We start from the raw sequence: 19310 nt of genomic DNA on the forward strand, positions 1-19310 counted from the left end.
TAGTGGAGAAAAATAAGCTAGGGCGCGCTAAACCGCTTTTGGCATTGGCAGGCAGCCGTCCCAACTTTTCACTCACCTGTATTTCGAATGCAACTCTGTTGAGCTTATTGATCATGATAATGCCGTATTTTATGAAGTCACAGAATTTATTGGCTGGCACGAAACAGTACTCATGAAGGCTTCATTATAGGGATGACGCTGGATATTGAGCAGCCTCTAGGGCACCAAGAACTGCAATCGCAGACGTCGTGTCTCCACTAAGAGCAAGCATAACCAAGCAATCCAAAACGCAGACAGTACAAAAAACAGGCTATCCGAGCTTCACTTCCGCTTCTAATCGGAGTCACTGCTCGAGGACGAGGAGCTACCACCTCCCCGGCTGCGGGACCTGTGGTGCTTGTGCTTGTGCTTACCGTGGCTGCTGTGGCTCCCAGCGTAGAGGCCTCCCAGTCCGGCAGCAGAGCCAGCGTACGACGAGCCGTGGGACGAGCCGTGGTGCGAGCTACTGCCGTGCTTCTTATGCTTCTTTTTCTTCTTGCTAAAACATGGGTCAGTATCTCAATCGCGCAAGGAATGCCGGGTCAGGACTTACTCGTCATGCTTGTCTGACAACATGTTCGCACCGACGGCGCCAGCGATGAGACCGCCGACCGTGCCCAGCGCTCCACCACCGAGCTTGTGTCCCATGAACGCGCCGCCGGCACTTCCGATCAAGGTGGATCCGAGACCGCGGTCGCCCTCAGCGGGACCGCCTGGAGCACCGGGAGCGCCAGGAGCGCCGGACTGGCCATATTGATGCTGTTGCTGGCCCCCGTATTCCTGTTGCGGGGGTCCAGCGTACTGCTGGTGCGCTGGAGGTGGGTAGGGCGAGTGGCCGCGATTTGGATCGTAGCTTTGGTTGTGATCTCCCTGCGGAGGGTAGGGAGAATGGCTGCGGTTGGGGTCGTAGCCTTGATTGTAGTCTCCCGGTGGAGGGCCGTAGCCCTGCTGTGGGGGCGGATAAGGCGAGTGCGACGGCGGTGCATACTGGCCCTGTATTGATATTAGCGGTTGTTCAAAGGAGAGCGCATGCATAACGCAGCGTGCAACAGCGATCGCGCTCACCTGCTGCGGAGGATGCGGGCTGTGGCCCTGCGAGTACTGATCGTGGGGCTGCTGTCCGTACGACGGTTGCTGAGGGCTGTAGCCGTAGCCCTGCTGCGGCGGAGGCTGCTGATTGTGGGCGCCGTCGCCGCCGTAATAATCGTAGCTACTCATGCTAGCAACCAAAGGATAGTAGGATACGCTGAAGGGGGTCGTGGAGTTGAGAGAAGGAAGCTGTAGGCGCGGGAGCAATGCTTGCTTATGGATGGCGGGGGAGGGGTCGGCGGTTGGTCAGGAGCATCACACGGCTTTTATATGAGACATGCGGCGCAGAGTCAGCGGAGCTGGAGGGCGCCACTCCCACGGGTGACTGCGACGAGCGGTCATGCCCGACGAGCGTACTGGCAATTGCGGCTGAGCTGAGCAGTTCGGTGGAGCGAAGCGTGGGTGCGACTGCGATGCGCAAACCACCGAGCAGCTGGAGGGGCAAGCCACCTGCGCCACGCCTCTGATTCGTCACACGCGGCTCGCACAGCCCGTAGACTGCGGCAAACATGCGCGTCCAGCTACAAGCGCATCACGGGAATCAAGCAGGTCATTTCCAGTCGTTCTATGTTTGAAGATTAGACATTAAGGATTTCTATACCTTGTTAACCAAGTTGTTAACCCAAGGACCGTTATGCCGACTCACTCATGCACACCAGCCCTGGAGTCAGGCCTTCAGACCCAATCCACGATGCTCGCAGCTCATATCAGCCTCAGCCCATCGCGCCCCTCAAATGCCTCCCGGATGCTGCCGACAGAGAACGACTGCACCTCGCAATGATACTTCTCCTCGCCGCCCACAAGAGCCTTCCACATAGCATTGCTGGCATCCCAGGGCTCGGACTCGGACTTACCATTGCCTAGGTCGTGCCAAGCCACAATGATAACTTCGCCGTCGGATTGAGGGCTCGGTTTTATCACTGTAACCTTGAATTCCGTGAAGCAGTAGCTGCACCGGCCGTATTCATCCATGCTTGTTGATGGATCCAGCAGCTGGTCGATGTTGTCTGCTTCCGGAGCATCGTCCTTCCCACGGATATAGACGGGCGCTGGGGACCGGTGAGAGGGTTTCTCCTTATGCTCCGTGTACTTCTTTGCCTGGAAGGCCTTGGCTAGACTGTTATCGTACCAGGGCGCGGACTGGCGGGTCGTGCTGAGGTGATTGCACACTTCGAGGCCGAGCGCTGCATAGGTGGAAATATTAGCATCAATGCGTTTGCTCTCCTAAAGGCCTCTACGAGTAGTTTTGCAGTAACCACGTGGACGACTATTACAAATGACTCCTGCAGGCCTGCTGCGCATGGAGACAAAACGCGCAACAGCTACATACCCTTCAGCGTCTGAACATGGACATGTACCCTCTTCTCAAACACCCTATACGTACACCGCAGGAGCAGATGGCCGGAGACGATACGAGCGAGAGTGCCGAATTGAACTGGCTGACCATACGAAGCGAGCTGACCCCATTGGACGTATTCCTCGAAATTTCGATACCATGGCTTCGGTGTATATCGTCGCGTGGTTTCGTACGTGAAGGCCTCCAGAGGGATGCCATGATGGCCGCCGTAAGCATTGCGCTTCAAAGCTAGAACAACGTGTGGCCATACGACAGCATATCCGAAGCGATCGTAATTGAGGAAAAAGCCCCTTCCGGTCGATGGATAGTGCTGCCTAGAGTCCTTCACGTAGTTGGATGGAGAGGAGGCGGGAATCTTCTTGGTCAGCTGCAAATCGGCGTAGTAGTCAGGGAGATCTCGCTCGAGAAGGTAAAGGAAGACTCTCCGCTGAGTGATGTCATGCTTCAGGGATTCCCAAGCCTGCATTCCGTAGATATGGAGGAAATGCTTGTTGACAAGGGGCAACACGGCTGCAGAGCTGATCGGCAGGCGATGGGCGATGCTGTGCAAAATCTCCGTGGGTAGGCCAGCGAGGGTGACTACGGAGGGAGATAGCGGCGGTGAAGCGGGCTTGGGCGCCCCATCCTTTTGGCGGAACGTTAGGGCTAGCAGATGGTTGTAGAAGGACGGCATGGCCGACAGTCAGTCGATCGCTCGAAGCTAGCTCTTCTGGTTAGTGGGCATGCGGAAAATGGGAGGCTGGTAACGCGCTCTGAGGGACTCCAGGATCTGGGATTAGTCTTGTTGTCGCGAGTTTGGGATCGACTTGGCCGTTGTTTTGACCGAAAGGGTAACGAGCGGTGATGCAACGGCTGCAGGCCAGGTTGCAGGGGGCGAATCTCTCCGCGGGCCTTTCTTGCGAAGGCCCGTATTACTTCGCGGTGCAGTATGCTGCTGCCTGGGGCATTCCAGCCTGTGCAGGAGCTGGAAGTAGAGCTGAGGCCGCGACGGTGTTGCGGAGGGGGAGTCGGATCTGAGGATTCGCTCCGGGATTCGTCACCGAGACGATGGGAAAGCGGGAGGTGTGCCGGGCCGTGTTTGCTGCCGATATGCCGACATCGTCACGTGAAGCGCCTGGGGCCCACCGCTTTTTCCCGAACTCGTCGACCCTTTTCGCAAGGCTGCCAGTATCAATTCCTGCACTCATGCGCCAGTCACAGATGGTCCTAAGCGCATTACGTCTTCTCTCTCCCCTTTCGTCGAGATTCTGCGACGTTTGCTTAGGGCTGGGTTTTAGCTCGCCGCACGCGCCAACGCTTAACTTCGTTGTGATTTCGCAGTTCGTCGCTCGTTTGGGATTAGCGCAGCCGCACTGGACTGCGACCTCAACTCCCAGTGCTGCTTCCCTCCGGCCAGCTGCCCTTGGACGCAGGAATATAAGAAACCCATCAGTCGGGCAAATGAAGTCGCCAAGCGGCCACATCTGCGCCTTTCACCGACGCACTCATCCGACTTGACACATGCAGCGGAACCGTCTCCTCTGATTGCTGTCGTATCTCGTATACGAATGTCGATTGGTTAGGCAACGCGCAGACACTTCAGGCACCCATTTTTGATCTATCTTGGCCCTGTCCCCACAAAAGGTCTCCATGGGAGCAACTCCTTGACGGGCTTCTGATCTTCAACCCAAACATCAGGCACCGGACAAGCAGTCATGAGTGCCCACGAGAAGGACACGCCATTGCCACCCTCGGTCGCCGTCACACCAGACGCGACCGCCCCAGTTCGCATCGTTGAAGAGACCCTGGAGAAGGACCGCGTGGCAACATCACACGCAGAGGACGAGAAAGATGTCGTCAAGGACAACAAGAAGGCCAAGGTCGGCCTGTGGAACTACGTTGTAAGCTTGAAATCGTTGTGATGGCAAGGGCACACAACTGACCATCCGCAGAGGGTATTCAGATACGGGACCAGCCTCGATGCTGCCCTCATGGGAACGTCCTGTCTGACTGCGATTGGCTCTGGATCCGTAAGTAAGCTACGCGTCTTGCGCGGTCGGTGCTGACATCCTCTTGAGACAATGCCTCTGATGAACATCGTGCTCGGTGTGTATTCCTCCTCGAGCATCGTACAATCACATCTGACTTGCCACAGGTCAACTTGTTGGCAACTTTACTGCGTATTTTATGCCTGACACGACGGTCACTAAACATCAATTTCAGTCCGAATTCAACAAGCAAGCGTACGTGCAACTGACCCGTATCTACCTTTGAGCATTATTCGAAAGCATGCAGCACTTCTGACCGCGATTTCTATTAGTCTCTACATCGTCTACCTGTTCATCGCCAAGTTTTTCCTGTCCTACATCTCCATGGTCAGTCCAAATACGCCTTACCGGGAAAACGAAGCACTGACGTTCGCCCATAGATTTGCGTTCGAATCAGCGGCCTTCGCATATCTGCCGCCCTCCGGCTAGCATACCTTCGTGCCACGTTCGCTCAGCCCGTGAGCGTAATCGATACTCTGTCGCCGGGTAAAGTGTCTACACGTATCACCACCTCGTCCAACACCATTCAGCTGGCTATATCCCAACACTTCTCGCTGCTTTTCCAATCGCTGGCCTTCACAATCGGTCTCTTCGTCGTGGCTTTCATCAAGAGTTGGCTCCTCACGCTCGTTGCCAGCGTGTCGCTCCCTTTCATCGTGATTGTATATGGGGCGATGATTCCACCGTTCATGAAAATCCACAAGGTCACGGAGGAGAACCAGGAGAACGCCTCAGCGACGGCTTACGAAATCTTCTCGTCTATCCGCATCGTCGTTGCATTCGGCGCCGAAGGAAAGCTGGCCAAGCAACACGAGGCTTTATTGGACAAGGCGGCGAAAAATGAAAGGAAAACAGCCCCATTCATGGGCCTGATGTTCAGTGTCTCTATGATGGCTATGTATGGTACCTACGGTCTTACCTTCTGGTTCGGCATCCGACAGTACACCCGTGGCCATATAACCAATGTGGGCGACATTGTTGTGTAAGTTCCCCTCTTCCATTTGCACCATACTCCACATGACGAAGTATCTTATGAGATCGACTACTAAAACCCTCCCCACCGGTCGTCCCTGTGATCCTCACATTTTATCCCGCGCTAGGAAGGCGATATCATCTTCGAATAAGCTGACCGTGATAGTGTGCTCTTCTCGGTCATGATGGCGGTCATGAACGTTGGGAGACTCGCTGCGCCCATCATTGCTGTCGCCAAGGCTGCTACAGCCGCCGCGGAGCTCTTTGCCACAATCGACGCCGATGTCCCAGATACCACCGGCTTGAAGGAGCCAGACGTCTCTGCTGATCTAGATATCTCTTTCGAAGACGTTGCTTTTTCATATCCAAGTAGACCAAATGTGCAAATCCTCGATGGCTTCAACGCCACGTTCGAAGCAGGCAAGGTTACTGCAATAGTTGGCCCGTCGGGGTCGGGGAAGAGCACTTTGGTGTCTTTGATCCAGGTTCGTGTCCCCGTAGTCTTCATCTCCTTCGTTGGATTTCTATAACAGATTGGTATTAATGGCTGAATAGCGATGGTATGATCTCCTCGGCACTGCTGCTAGAGTAACGACAACCGATAAAACGGAAGACACAGCGCCAGCCGATATGCTCGCGAAAGACGCCGTCAAGAGCAAGAAGGGCAAGGACAAGGACAAGGACGACGAAACTGAAGTTGATCTGGGACCAAACACATGCACGGGGACGCTTAGAATTGGAAAAACCAACTTCCGCGATGTTGATCTTCAGTGGTGGCGTTCACAAATCGGCCTTGTCCAGCAGGAGCCTTTCCTTTTCAACGACACTATCTTCAATAATGTGGCATATGGACTATGTGGGACTCAATGGCAGGACTCCTCCAAGGAAGAGAAAATAACCATGGTTGAAGAAGCCTGTAGAGAGGCACACGCGAGTGAGTTTATCGAAAGGCTGCCACAAGGCTATGACACCCTCGTCGGCGAAAGCGGTATCAAGCTGTCGGGCGGCCAACGTCAACGCATCGCCATCGCCCGCAGTATCATCAAGAAGCCTCCAGTCCTCATCCTTGATGAAGCTACCAGCGCTATCGATGTCCGAACTGAGCGCACCGTTCAAGAGGCACTAGACCGAGTATCCCAAAATAGAACTACCATTGTCATCGCTCATCGGCTCTCGACTATCAAGCGAGCAGACAAGATCATGGTCATGAGGCAGGGGAAACTTGTTGAGGAAGGTACCCACGAAGAGTTGCTCAAAAAGGACGATGGCGTCTACCACGGGCTTGTCAACGCCCAGGAGCTAATGATTGAGGCTGAAGAGGAGGAAGACGAGCTCGAAGAAGCAGCCTTACATAAGACCAAGACCGTGGAGACAGAGAAGTCGCATACTGAGCACGCCCGTGATGAGGAAATAGCTTCCACCGGAGACGAGGGACCCCTGAAGAAAGGGTTTATGAGGGTATGGGGTCGCGTAGCTTACGAGCAACGTCATCACTGGGTCCTTTACTCCCTCGCTATTTTTGGTGTTCTGGCCGCAGGAGGTAAGTCATGTAGCCCGTTCTTGATGCTCCTGTGCTAATCATGCCTAAATAGCTGCCTACCCTCTCCAAGCCTACATCTTCGCCAAAATCATTCAAGTTTTCACATTTACCGGCCAGGAATTTGTTGACCAGGGCAATTTCTGGGCGGGAATGTTCGGTGTTCTGGCTGCAGGCGTCCTTGTCGCATACTGTACTATGGGTTTCTGCACGCATCTCATATCGATCGTACGATAGCCCCGTGATCCTTTCTCGATCTGGTGCTGATTTTTCTGGCAGGCAATAGTGCGCTGGTATCGCCAGGAATACCTCGATAACATCATTCAGAAGCGCATCGCATTTTTCGACGCTGAAGGCCACTCCGCCGGCTCGCTCACCTCTCGTCTGTCCTCCGACCCGGAACAACTACAACAACTAGTATGCACCGAAATGGCCATGGCATCCGTCTCAATAGTCAATCTTGTCGGTTCAGTGATCATCGCCTTCGTTTACGGATGGAAGCTCTCACTCGTCGGTCTTTTTTGCGCGCTTCCGTTTATCCTCGCGGCTGGGTACTTGCGCCTCCGCATCGAGCTCAAGTTTGAAGAGATGAACGCGGCCGTCTTCGAGAATAGCTCGCAGTTCGCAACCGAAGCTGTCGGTGCTTTCCGCACGGTGCTATCCCTCATCATGGAGAATATGATCGCCGATCGGTATCAGACGCTGCTGAAGGGGCATGTCAAGAAAGCATTTGCGACCGCTAAGTTTGGCACTTTTGTCTTTGCTGCTTCCGATAGCGTAGAACTGGCTTGCATGGCTCTGGCGTTCTGGTAAGTCGTTCCCTCTTGCATTGTGAGAAGCACCGTCGCTGATAATAATCGTTAATAGGTACGGTGGAACTCTCCTTGCGTCCCGCGAGTATGAACTGGTTGACTTCTTCGTCATTTACACGGCAGTGGTGCAAGGCGCTATTGCTGCTGGCATGTGGTTCAGTTTCACTCCAAGTGTGTCCCATTCTCCACCTGACACATTCCTATCTAACACCGCCTTCCAGATATCGCCCAAGCCACCGGTGCTGCAAACCGCATTTTGAGCCTCCGCCCCGCCAAAGACGCTCCACCGCCCAACTACACCCCCGTTCCCCAGGACTTCGTCGGCGGCGTCGGCATCGAGTTCCGCAACGTTTATTTCTCCTACAAATCGCGCTCCGTGCCAGTCCTCTCCAACCTCAACATCAACGTCCTCCCCGGCCAATTCGCGGCGCTGGTCGGCGCTTCGGGGTGTGGGAAGTCGACAACCATCTCGCTTCTCGAGCGTTTCTACGACGTGGACTCGGGTGCCATATTGTATAACGAGCAGGATATAACGTCGCTTGACCCGACGGAGTACAGGAAGAACGTCAGTCTCGTGTCCCAGGAGCCTACGCTCTACCAAGGCACGGTAAGGGAGAATGTGGCTATGTCTGTCGAGGACGCTACAGATGCGGAGATTGAACAAGCGTGCGCCGACGCCCAGATTCATGAGTTCATCACGTCCCTTCCAGATGGATACAGCACTCGTCTCGGTCCTAAGGGCATGTCTCTCTCTGGTGGGCAGAAGCAGCGTCTCTCTCTCGCTCGCGCTCTTCTCCGGAAACCCAAGCTACTTCTTCTTGACGAGGCGACCAGCTCCCTCGACTCAGAGTCCGAGAAGCTAGTCCAAGATGCGATCGAGCGTGCAGCAGGCGAGGGTGGACGGACCACCATCGCGGTCGCGCATCGGTTGGCAACCATCCAGAAGGCGGACGTCATCTTCGTCCTGGGAAGCGGGAAGGTGCTTGAGAAGGGTGATCATCAGGCGTTGTTGAGAAAGAGGGGTATTTATTACCAGATGGTGAGTCCTTCCCCCCTCTTATTTTGTGAAGCATATGCTGACTGCCGCCGCAGTGTCAAGCCCAGGCTCTCGATCGGTGAGAACGGACGCTGCGACACGAGTCCTTTACATTCATTCTTTTCCACGTCGTGCAGTATTCTGTTTACATTCATTCTTTTCCACGTCATGTAGTATTCTGGATCTCCTTTCGGGCTTTCGACATGCATCAGATACCGTCTCCTTGCTCTCCCGTACATATACACAGCGGATACCACTTGGACGTACTTGCATTTCCATTCATTCATGTCTGCACTACTCCGCCAGCTATGCAAAAAGCGTTATATCTTGTAATTTTTTCTTGTATAGTACTATACGTAGACCATAGATGTCTCCCCTCTAGCGCGAACACTGTCTCTCCTCTTACGGTACGGCTGGGGTGACTGTTGAGGGGGAAATACTCTGTTCAAGTGCGCGCGCGATGCGGCCAGTTTTCAGATGTTCTTAGTTTCCCTTAAGAAAATACCAGTGGTTGTGGACGTATACGACTCGGATCAGTCTGGAGTCTCTTCCAATGAGGAGTTTGATGAGCCAAACTACGAGGTAAACGCCGTGACAGATGCCGAAGCTGCTAATGTGATGGACTGCCTACCACTTTTTACCGACCGACGATTTTTATCACGAGAATGAGCGAGACTCCACCAAGAGGACGGGGGGCGGTAAGTGCGTTCAGAAGCAGCTTCTTTGAAGAGAGTGTAATGACACGGAACAGGCCATGCTGATCGTACCGGATGTCTCTCTTCTCCGTGGCTTGGGTATCGACGTTGAGGCCTCGCTATTTCCTCTGCCGTGGAACAAAACGGGAAAACCTCCTGAGCTGTTTATCAATTATGCAAGCTCCGCCAGCTGAAGGAACCTACCGTATTCACATTACCTAAATACTCACTGCAGGTTAGGTTCTAGGGGCATGAGCGAACCGATGAAGACTGTCGTGGAACTGAACTGCATCGTAGTCTGCCATTTCTGCGCTACCTAGCTATCCGCTAGTCTCAAAGAAGTAAGCTTCAGGCCACCATCATCATCCAACGAGCCACACCTGCCGGCTCTCATCTCGATCTCGGCACACCCATCACCATGTCTCGCTTCACCTTCTACAAAGGCCTCGCGGACTCCCTCGTTGGCGTCATCCTCCTCGCAAAACCCGAGCTCATCTACGACAGCGCGGTCGCCAGATGGCTGCACGGCATCTCCGGTCTCCGACTCCCGAATCCGTATCCCGACTCGCTGGATACCGTTTCCGCACAGCATGCTGTTGCGATTATGGTACGTGGCTTTCTAATATGAGTCAGCGGGGTAAGGGATGCTAAGTCAAATTCGTGCAGGTTATCGCTGTAGGTGTAGGGCATATGCGTGCTGCGAGTGAGCGGAAAGCACTGCCGCCTATTGGTATGGTTTTCTTTTCCTATGAATTTCTTGTTTGATACATGTTGTTGATGGGTTTTCAGTGTTGATGAATGTGCTGTGGTCGGCATTCGCGTTGGGGACGGTGGTTCTGAAGCCTCATCGAGCAACAAGCGCGTTGCTTATGACGGGCATTAATCATGCTGTATTTGCTAGTACGATGCTTTTGACGAGTGGGATGAGCTTCGTGGAGATGCTGGGTCTGCAAAGCGGGGAAAGGGCGAAGATGGAGTGATGTGCTCGAGAGTTCGAAGCTTGCGGTTGGATGGGACGTTGAATATCGGAGTAGGAGCCCAAAAAAGTCATCGATATCATGACTGAGAAGAGAAAATGCCAGAGGCTTGTCCTTATGGTTTCCTTCCTTGAGCGAGAGCGGAAGTTCCAGGAGCATAGCTTCACCCCACGCACACTATCAAATGGAGCGCACCCGTTCTCGGACCCTCGATCCTCAATCTCCTTTTCTTTGATACCCTTCTTTCCACATTCCATACTACTGGCCCGGTACGGGCACATCCGCAACATTAACCAACACACTACTCGCCAAAATTGCGCCCACAACATTCGCTAGAGCAGCTACGCCTTCCCTCCCTAGCTCTTTTGTCGCCGCTTCAAACTGGTCGTCCGCCACCTTACCCTGCCTCCGCGCTATTTCAAGCGCAACCCCATAAACGCACCTCTCCCTCTCTCCCAAACCCTCCGGAGCCTTCCCCCTCGCCGCATCATCCACCTGCTCCTGTGTCAATCCCACGCTCATCCCAATCTTCTTATGCGCATATATAATAAACTGCGCCTGCGTTATAGAGCATCCAGCCAGCACGGTCAACTCCCTCTCCTTTGTGGTCAAGTAGGGCAACGTGTTTAAGGCGTGTACATAGTTGAGGTAGGGCATGAAGGCTTCGGGTGCGTATTGAAGGGTTACAAATGGTCCCATGAGATTTCCTGCTTCGTCTTTCAATTGGAAGGTTGGGCCGTAGACTTTTAGGACCCTTGCTTCTGCGTCGGCAACTGCTGCTTTCTGCGCACTGGACTGCTCGCCTGGCGGGAAACGTGGGGTTTGTGTGCTGTTTTTGGAGGCCATAGTTGGTATATTGCGTATTTGGGAGGGGACGCGATGAAGAGAAGTGTGGCTTCGACGGGCGTGGAGAACAGCCAGAGGACGAGGACGAAGATGTGTAGTTGACCCAGAGTGGGACTTTTCATGGCCAAGCGGAGAGATGGTTTGCGCAGTGTGAGATACATTCGGTGGATGCGGATGACAAATACGCAAATCGCATTCGGCGGAGGTATTATCGTGCGAGATCATGACCGTGATGGGGGACGAAAATGCTTCTAGAGCACAAAAAGGAAAGTATACCATCATTTGGTCGGTCTAGCTGAGATGGGCCGGGTTCTTATAGGTGGGATTGTTTATGCTTCTTACGGGCGTTGCGGCGTAGCGCTATGAAGCGTAGAACCTAGGTATGCCGCCTGTTAAGGCGCCCACTAGGGTAAAGTGGAGAACAGGGCGGCGTGATGATCTTTCGTCGCAATACCATGTGCGTTGATGAATGATTTGCTGCACGCGTAGGCTTCGGTGGGCCGTTTCGCACCTTGCTCCATATTTTCACATCAGATTCGTCATCCTCGAATCTTGTAACTAAGACCCTCGGATCGAGTGGGATTTCCTGAGAGGTTAAAGCATGCTGCAGGATTAGCTCCGTAACCTCTTTTGGTAGCCGTCGGCCCACTGCTCTGTATGCACTGAACCTCGTTTCCGCATAGGCCTTTTGTTGAATAAGGTCCCAAATCTTGTACAAGCAATCGTGGAGACATCTATCGAGAAGACGCCATGTCTGGGCGCGTGAACCGTTCTCGGTCGATGAACAGGGTGTAATAGCGGTGAGAGGGAAGCTACTATCAGTTAGCTTGAAAAGAATGGATTAGGGTGTAGAAAAGAAAAAGGTTAGAAGACAACCGTAGGATAGAAGTTGTAAGTTAGGTTGGTGAGGTGGGGTAATTAAGAGAAGCACATGCCGAAAACCGCTCAGAGGTGCGGGGATGCGTGTTTCGAAAAGACTAGCATATTCTCATTCGGAGAGTGAAGTTGGACGAACGTGCCACAAATAATCCTTCTTGAGGACAGCTCGCTCTAGTTCCGTACAGCTTCCCTCAAAGGAAGCAAGTTTCTTCTCCAATTGACGAGAGCAGTGCGAGATAACGTCCGTGAAGTCCTAGGAATCCTCCCACACCCTCGAATAATAATCAATAATATTATGACCTATCATGAAAGCAGCCCGCATAATCCACGAGGTCACGACATCGCGTCACAGGCTTGGTTGAATTTGTGGAGATGTCGGTAGAGGTTGCTATCGGTATTCGTCCTAGGGTGAGCTGTCGACGCTTTGACTTCTCCGCCTCTTGTGCGCTGCTCTCCTTGAGAAGACGCTTTGGTTTCTTGATCTGCAGATTCCTCCAAATCCATGCCTGAACATCTAGGTCGTGGTTACGCGTTCTGGAAGGGAACGTAACGAAGAGAGATGACACCAGAGTGACCTGGCACAGGTAGTTAATACTCGAGAAGGGGATTACCAATGGCGAGGCGTGATGGACGAGCGAGCGTTAAACCGGAGGAGGGTTGGGAGTGAGATGGCTAGTAGTGGAACTGTGGAAACGCAACGACGCTAGCGAGCTTTAGCGCGCCCCTAAATCCAGGTGCGGTTTCGCGCCGTCAGGTGATTCAGCTGTCCCAACTTAGAGTTCACATATCGAGAACACTAGCTAAAGTTTTCCGAAGAGCGTAACTAGGGCAACAGCTATGTGCATGCAGACGCTTGGGTTCTGCTGCAACACTTCAAGGAACTGGCATTAACATGGGGTTAAACCCAAGATCACTTCATGAACCACCCAACTAGGCCCTTCCCCTTTACTTTCTCTTTCTTGTCTCTCTCCTGCTGTTCCTTCTTCCGCTCCAAGATCAGCGTCAGCATAGCGCAATCCCGCCGCTCCAACTCCTCCCTGTTCATGAGGCCTTTCCCCCCGTCCGGCGCCTCATCCTTCTCCTCTTCCAGCTCCCCTTCCATAATTCCCGTTGCTTTCGTCAAGCGGAGAATCTTAGACATCAGCCAGTCCTTATGCGTGAGCCCTGACGCCCAGTTCGATGGCAAATTGGCATAGCCAACATACGCGCCTAGAAGTGCGCCCGCTGCCGCGCCATTGGTGTCGGAGTCTCCGCCTTCCATGATGAGATCCGTCATTAGGTCCTCAAAAAGCTCTTTGGAGGGAAGAACGGATCCTTGAACTGCACGGATACCCAAGCGCAAGGTAAGAATCGCCGATCCAAGGCATTTGTACACATAGCCCATCTCCTTGTGGTTGTCGAGCTTCAGATCTTCCAGCGATTGCGCGTAGACATGGCGTTCAAACTCCTTCCGCTCGAGATGCCGTTTGATCTCCCACTCGGTTATATCGGTGTAGAGTCCAGGGTTCATGAGGTCGGGCTGCGAAACCACCCAGTTGTAGGCTCGTTCAATGGCCGCATCGACATGCTCCATGGTCGTAATCTCACCACGGAGCAGACCCCAGATCAGACCGACAGAGATACAGCATGCAACGGTGCACCGTGGATCCGCATGAGTGGTCATGCCTACCGAGGCTGCAAGCCTCCATACTTCCTCTTCGGGCAGTCCAACTCCGATCACACCGATCGGATGCGTGCGCATTAAGCTCCCATTAGGCGCGACATGTCGAGCTGTCTTCACCCAGCGCTTGATGGCAGTATCGGTCGGATCCTTGAGGTAGGCTTTGTGGCTGACGACCCCGCCGACCAACGCGCCGATGCCGCACGGCGGACGATCGAGGGCGCGGCAACCTTGTTCGATCCAGATCTGGAGGCGAGCTGCGAAATCCAGTGGGAGCTTGGTGAGGGTGTCTGATGACGAGTGGTTATATAGATACGAAAGGATGATGAGAAGAGCTTGGTCTGTGTCGTCGGTCCATGCGCAGGGCTCAAAGCGCACTACAACTCTGTCAGTACTTGATTTGCAAGGATGAATAGTACTGCATGGCACTTACTTCGATGACTATCTGGATGCCATTCCGTCACCGGCTCGAGCAGACTAAATTTCCTCTCTTTGTAGATGCTTTCACAAGCTTGCTTGGGAAGAAACTCTGTGTACAGGCCAATCGTATCCCCCAACGCTGATCCCATCAGACATCCATAGATCTTATCTATCACAGTCGATCGTACGAATGGATGTGCATTCAAGAAATCTAGATCAGGTCTTGAAGGGACAGCCGGTTGCGGTGGCTGAGCATCGGATGCATCCTCTCGACTTACTTTCGTGGGTGATTCAACGTGGACGAAGTCGGACATGATAGAGCAGAGAAGGAGAATTTTAGAGGATCCAGGTAACAGATCTTCCAGAGCACACCTGGCTTGTATATTAGTTCGGTGCCTGATGCTTGCGAGTACGAGGTTGGTCGCCTTGGCTTGCCAAGTAGCTGAAGGCAGCCACAGAGCCACCACAAGACGCGCCTTTTCGCTCACTGGACGCCCGACACTGCTATGGCGAGACCAACTCACGATGTGGCTCATGGCGTAATAACATATTTCCAAATCATCTGATCATGCTTCCCAACTTTTGGTGTCCATAAAGCCCGACTTGCAGCCATGCTCCATTCTCGCCTCCAATCGTCCCATCATGGATCTTTCCCTCACATCAACAGAGGCTTTCAAAGCCACGACAGCCTATCCCACTTACGAATTCCCCGAATTTACAAGCGCAAAGAATCTCGGACCGTTGACGACGAGCTTCGCCTTTCCGACAGGATGCTACACCAACCTAATCGATATGAACAGGGATGGACTCGGTCCGTCAGGTGCATGGAAGACGCTTGGATGCGCGATGAGCACATGCTGTCCGTTCGACAGCTTCTACACCGAGGAATGGGCGTGGATGACGAGCTACTATTCGCCCGGCGTGTGCCCGTCGGATTATCAGTCCTGCGCGCCGCCGACGCAAAGCGGGTTGAGACTGACGCCGAGGGAAGGAGAGAGGATCGTGTTTTGCTGTCCGAACAGTGAGTTGATAACTCTCATCTCTGGGGCAGTAGGGCGCTAAAGGAATGTAGACTGCATATGTCCCAACGACGAAGACATGCCCAGCATAGCACCGGGGGCTTGCGGTAGTCGCCTCACCCTCTCAGAGGAACTGACTGTCTACACCGTCATGAATAACTTCCGCGACCAGCGGCCCGAAGTTACAATTCCGTATACGTTTGAGCCTGGTTTCACGCAGGAGTTGCAGATCGCGTGGCCGATCCAGATACGCATTCCGGATACGGGGACGACAGCTGCGACGACTTCGAGTGCGTCAACCGGCGGAAAAGAAGGTGTGGAGCTGTCGACTGGTGCTATCATTGGCCTTGCATTTGGCGGTTTCTTCAGCATCTTCATCGTGTGTTTAGCTGCATATCTTCTGCTGAGGAGGCGGAGAAATCGGCGCGGAGAAGACGCCTCCCAGCCCGAGATGAGAGAAGGAAGACCGGAGACGCCGTATAGCCCCGCGCCGCCGTATAGCCCGCAGAGTATGTATCTGCAGAGGAAACCGCTACCACAACAATACGCGAATGTCGTAAGTGATCCGCCTTGTCTTGGAGATTGTGGGAGACTGACGGGTTGGAATAGGAGGGTGCGCCGTATGAGATGCCTGGGTCACCGAATGCGGTGGTTGAGTTACCGGAGAGGCAGTAGACGCAGGAAGAGTGGAATTGGCCATGTCAACTGGGCCAGGCGGCGGGGCCTGTCGGGTTGGTTAGAGAGAAAGGAGACTTGACGCAGCTAATGGTGATCGCTTTGGACGCCTATGCCTTAATATCAATAGAACCAATGTCCACGCGTTTCGTCCCGACCCGATGTCTTTCCCAGGAACCATATTGGACTGCTAGATCGTCTTCGACATATAGACTGAATTGTCACTGATATCAAAGACCTTCCTTCTTCCTACTCGTCCTTGTCGCATATTCCAAAGTTGTGGGTTTTCTAGACCTGGGAAGTGGTGGGCGCAAGCCTGAGACCCGGGTTCCATCCCGAGAGCTGAAGTGTCGGGTCGCAAGCCGCGATACCTCCTCTTTTCTGTTTCTGACCGCTGTTAAAGCATCTTCGCAGCTGCGATGCCCGGAGAAGTGCTTCCAAGCGCTCAGCTCTTGTATATTCACCCCGCTCTTACTTCATCCCTAGCGCAAGCGATTGGAGCTTCCAGGTCATGCTTCTCGCCTCCCAAGCACCTTGCCACCGCCATATCTCATCCCCCCAACCTCGTGCATCGTTCCTGGATCTTGGTTCCTGGATTCGCAGAGTCGATGAGAGAATCAGCCCGCGGTGTTCGCCGCCTCATCTCCGAAATCGAGCAATGTCCTCCCACCTTCCTAATCGGGACACGCTTCGGCTGCAGCGTGTCGTCCGCATCCAACCAGCTCAGGTACGCGTTCAGCCTCTTTTCATGCCAAGCAGACTCCACCCACGACTGTTCCTCTCCTGCTACGTGAGGATAGCTGCGAGCGGACGGAGCTCATACCTGATTACGGCCTGCATGCGCGAGCGAAGTCTTGGGAAGATGAGGTATAAGAGCAAGGGTGCCTCTGCAGGGAGGAGGGAGCCAGGCGCGTCGCATTCGCTACGATGGCTTCTCTCGTTCGATTCTTCGGCCTTGCGGCTTCGATTGCTGTTTCTTCGGCCTTGACGATCGCAGAGATCAATGGCAACAAGTTCCTTTCGCCCTACAACGGTCAAACCGTCTCCAATGTCTCCGGAGTAATTACCGCGAAAGGCCCAGATGGCCTCTGGATCCGTTCGACTACCCCCGATCGCGACTCAAGGACGTCAGAGTCCATCTATGTGTTCGGGCGCGCTTTCGGCACGAATTTGACCATCGGGGACACGATTGTAATTGGCGGAAGGGTCCAGGAGTATCGCTCAAACAAGGATTACCTCTACTTGACGGAGATCTCCAGTCCTACGCTGGAAGAGAAGCATTCGAGCAGCACTGCCGTGAAGCCGCTGATTATCGGAAAAGATACCACAGATCCGCCGACCCAGCAGTACAGTAGCTTGGATGGTGGAGATGTCTTTGCAGTACCGAACAATGTCTCTCTCATTTCCGTAGCGAATCCATTGCTGGATCCAAAGAAGTATGGATTGGATTTCTGGGAGAGTCTGTCCGGCGAGCTGGTTACGGTGCGCAAGCCGAAGGCGATTGCAAAGCCGAACAACTTCGGCGACACGTGGGTGGTTGGAGACTGGAAAGTTACCGGTCGGAATGCACGTGGAGGCTTGACGATGATGGACAAAGGTAGGTCGAAGTGTGAGCCTGTATCGAATCCGCACTGATCGTGTCCAGACGCCAACCCAGAAACCATTATCATCGGCAGTCCTTTGGATGGAAGCTCGAACCCCTCTACTACGAAACTCGGAGACGACCTGGAGGAGATCACTGGTGTGATCACCTACGCTTTTGGTTTCTACCGCATTCTGCCCACGACCTCTATCAAGATCACCAAATCTGCGAAGCCTGAGCTCCCAGCGGCCACCAAGCTCCTTCCAAGCGGGAACTGCGACGGCATCACTTTCGGCGCGTACAACGTCGAGAATCTAGCGCCCACCAGTAGCCACATGACTGCTATCGCGTCCCATATCGTGGAGTATTTGAAATCTCCGGATTTGGTCTTCGTGCAGGAAGTTCAGGACGATAATGGACCCACTAATGATGCAGGCAAGTCTTTAGACCGTTCCAGACCAACGACAAATACTAACAGTCCTCAGTCGTATCCGCGAACCTGACCCTCTCCACCCTGACCGCTGCCATCGCCTCAGCAGGCGGTCCAAACTACACCTTCACGGATGTTGCGCCCAGCGACGACCAAGACGGCGGGCAACCTGGCGGTAACATCCGCGTGGCCTATCTCTACAAGCCTTCCCTCATCAGGCTTTATAAGCCCAATCCGGGAGGCGCATTGGACGCCAATGAAGTCTTGCCTGGCCCAACTCTTAAGTATAATCCTGGACGCATCGATCCTGCTAACGCGGCCTGGACTGCGAGCCGCAAGCCCCTTGTTGCACAGTGGGAGGTCATCGGTCGGAACGGGAGAGGTAATGGTAAGTTCTTCACTGTGAACGTGCACTTCGGATCAAAGGGGGGAAGTAGCAGCATTGAGGGTGACGCGAGACCGCCGGTAAATGGTGGTGTAGAGGATCGATTGGCGCAAGCTGAGTTAACCGCGAACTTCGTTAAGGTACGTTCACCATTCAGGCTCTGATCTGGACCACGTGTAAGCTTCGACATCCTCTGAACAGGTCTAATATGTGTGCAGGCTATCCTGACTAAGGACAAGAAAGCTCGCATCATTACCGCCGGAGACTTCAACGAATTCACCTTTGTCGAGCCCCTTGAGCAATACACCTCGATCTCCGGCCTTAAGGATCTCGACGCAGTGGTCGGCATTAAGCCCGTGGAACGTTACACTTACCTGTTCGACATGAACGCCCAGCAGCTCGACCACATGTTTGTTTCGGATGCGGCGACGAAGAAGGCACAGTATGAGCATATCCACATTAACACCTGGGTGGATAGGGACGCGCAGATCAGCGATCATGATCCAAGTGTTGCGAAGCTCGATGTTTGTGCGTAAGCGAGCGAAGCTAATCGACTAGAGCTTATGATGAAATGAGATGAATGGTACTCACAATCCTTGACTCAACGTTGTGTCTTGTCTTTATGGCCCGCGGTGTCGTACGGCATAGTTGGGGCAGTGTAGCTTGCTTACACCGCTCCGCTGATTCCCGCTAATTCCCGGATCGTACCAAAAACTTAGCAAGCTTATTGTGAGTCAGGCCTGAGGTTGGAAACGAAGAATCATTGCAGACCGCGCAATACGACCTATGCGAGGCTGCTGACAAACACCCACTATCTGCTAACCCCAACTTGGCTAGCCTCTAACCTAGATTTGACTCAACTCGCTCAGCCCT

At 53.7% G+C, this 19310-nt stretch overlaps 8 protein-coding genes across 8 annotated transcripts; 4 read left to right on the plus strand and 4 right to left on the minus strand.

Annotated features, from left to right (window-relative positions):
* Nucleotides 1-122: 122 nt before the first annotated feature.
* On the minus strand, nt 123-1515 carry BU26DRAFT_71155 (uncharacterized protein). Its single transcript, XM_033836251.1, has 4 exons — nt 1105-1515; nt 593-1032; nt 414-534; nt 123-333 (listed from the first exon to the last, which is right to left on the minus strand). Exons 1-4 carry the CDS (start codon nt 1255-1257, stop codon nt 322-324), a joined length of 726 nt encoding a protein of 241 aa, XP_033680554.1. The 5' UTR covers nt 1258-1515; the 3' UTR covers nt 123-321.
* Nucleotides 1516-2275: 760 nt separating this feature from the next.
* BU26DRAFT_71168 (uncharacterized protein) lies at nt 2276-3302 on the minus strand. The gene is made up of 2 exons (XM_033836252.1): nt 3237-3302; nt 2276-3185 (listed from the first exon to the last, which is right to left on the minus strand). Exon 2 carries the CDS (start codon nt 3156-3158, stop codon nt 2451-2453), a length of 708 nt encoding a protein of 235 aa, XP_033680555.1. The 5' UTR covers nt 3159-3185; nt 3237-3302; the 3' UTR covers nt 2276-2450.
* Nucleotides 3303-4081: 779 nt separating this feature from the next.
* Nucleotides 4082-9198, plus strand: BU26DRAFT_71175 (leptomycin B resistance protein pmd1). Its single transcript, XM_033836253.1, has 13 exons — nt 4082-4365; nt 4417-4494; nt 4543-4570; nt 4620-4707; nt 4785-4839; nt 4893-5494; nt 5651-5969; nt 6040-7024; nt 7077-7249; nt 7301-7830; nt 7889-8004; nt 8055-8872; nt 8926-9198. Exons 1-13 carry the CDS (start codon nt 4180-4182, stop codon nt 8950-8952), a joined length of 4005 nt encoding a protein of 1334 aa, XP_033680556.1. The 5' UTR covers nt 4082-4179; the 3' UTR covers nt 8953-9198.
* A 723-nt stretch (nt 9199-9921) lies between these two features.
* On the plus strand, nt 9922-10748 carry BU26DRAFT_521978 (uncharacterized protein). Its single transcript, XM_033829676.1, has 3 exons — nt 9922-10171; nt 10231-10294; nt 10354-10748. The coding sequence occupies exons 1-3, from the start codon at nt 9983-9985 to the stop codon at nt 10542-10544; spliced, it is 444 nt and encodes a 147-aa protein (XP_033680557.1). The 5' UTR covers nt 9922-9982; the 3' UTR covers nt 10545-10748.
* A 51-nt stretch (nt 10749-10799) lies between these two features.
* Nucleotides 10800-11387, minus strand: BU26DRAFT_568126 (uncharacterized protein; the record flags this gene model as incomplete). The annotated part of the gene is made up of 1 exon (XM_033833742.1): nt 10800-11387. The coding sequence occupies one exon, from the start codon at nt 11385-11387 to the stop codon at nt 10800-10802; it is 588 nt and encodes a 195-aa protein (XP_033680558.1).
* Nucleotides 11388-13176: 1789 nt separating this feature from the next.
* BU26DRAFT_568127 (ADP-ribosylglycohydrolase) lies at nt 13177-14660 on the minus strand (the record flags this gene model as incomplete). The annotated part of the gene is made up of 2 exons (XM_033833743.1): nt 13177-14303; nt 14360-14660. 2 exons carry the CDS (start codon nt 14658-14660, stop codon nt 13177-13179), a joined length of 1428 nt encoding a protein of 475 aa, XP_033680559.1.
* Nucleotides 14661-14739: 79 nt separating this feature from the next.
* Nucleotides 14740-16545, plus strand: BU26DRAFT_71222 (uncharacterized protein). The gene is made up of 2 exons (XM_033836254.1): nt 14740-15367; nt 15419-16545. The coding sequence occupies exons 1-2, from the start codon at nt 14989-14991 to the stop codon at nt 16120-16122; spliced, it is 1083 nt and encodes a 360-aa protein (XP_033680560.1). The 5' UTR covers nt 14740-14988; the 3' UTR covers nt 16123-16545.
* Nucleotides 16546-16709: 164 nt separating this feature from the next.
* Nucleotides 16710-19000, plus strand: BU26DRAFT_542318 (DNase I-like protein). The gene is made up of 4 exons (XM_033831636.1): nt 16710-17637; nt 17686-18057; nt 18108-18577; nt 18656-19000. Exons 1-4 carry the CDS (start codon nt 16968-16970, stop codon nt 18971-18973), a joined length of 1830 nt encoding a protein of 609 aa, XP_033680561.1. The 5' UTR covers nt 16710-16967; the 3' UTR covers nt 18974-19000.
* Nucleotides 19001-19310: the final 310 nt, after the last annotated feature.

The sequence above is a fragment of the Trematosphaeria pertusa genome (assembly GCF_010094035.1).
Source record: "Trematosphaeria pertusa strain CBS 122368 unplaced genomic scaffold BU26scaffold_12, whole genome shotgun sequence".
NCBI classification, from domain to species: Eukaryota; Fungi; Ascomycota; class Dothideomycetes; order Pleosporales; family Trematosphaeriaceae; genus Trematosphaeria; species Trematosphaeria pertusa.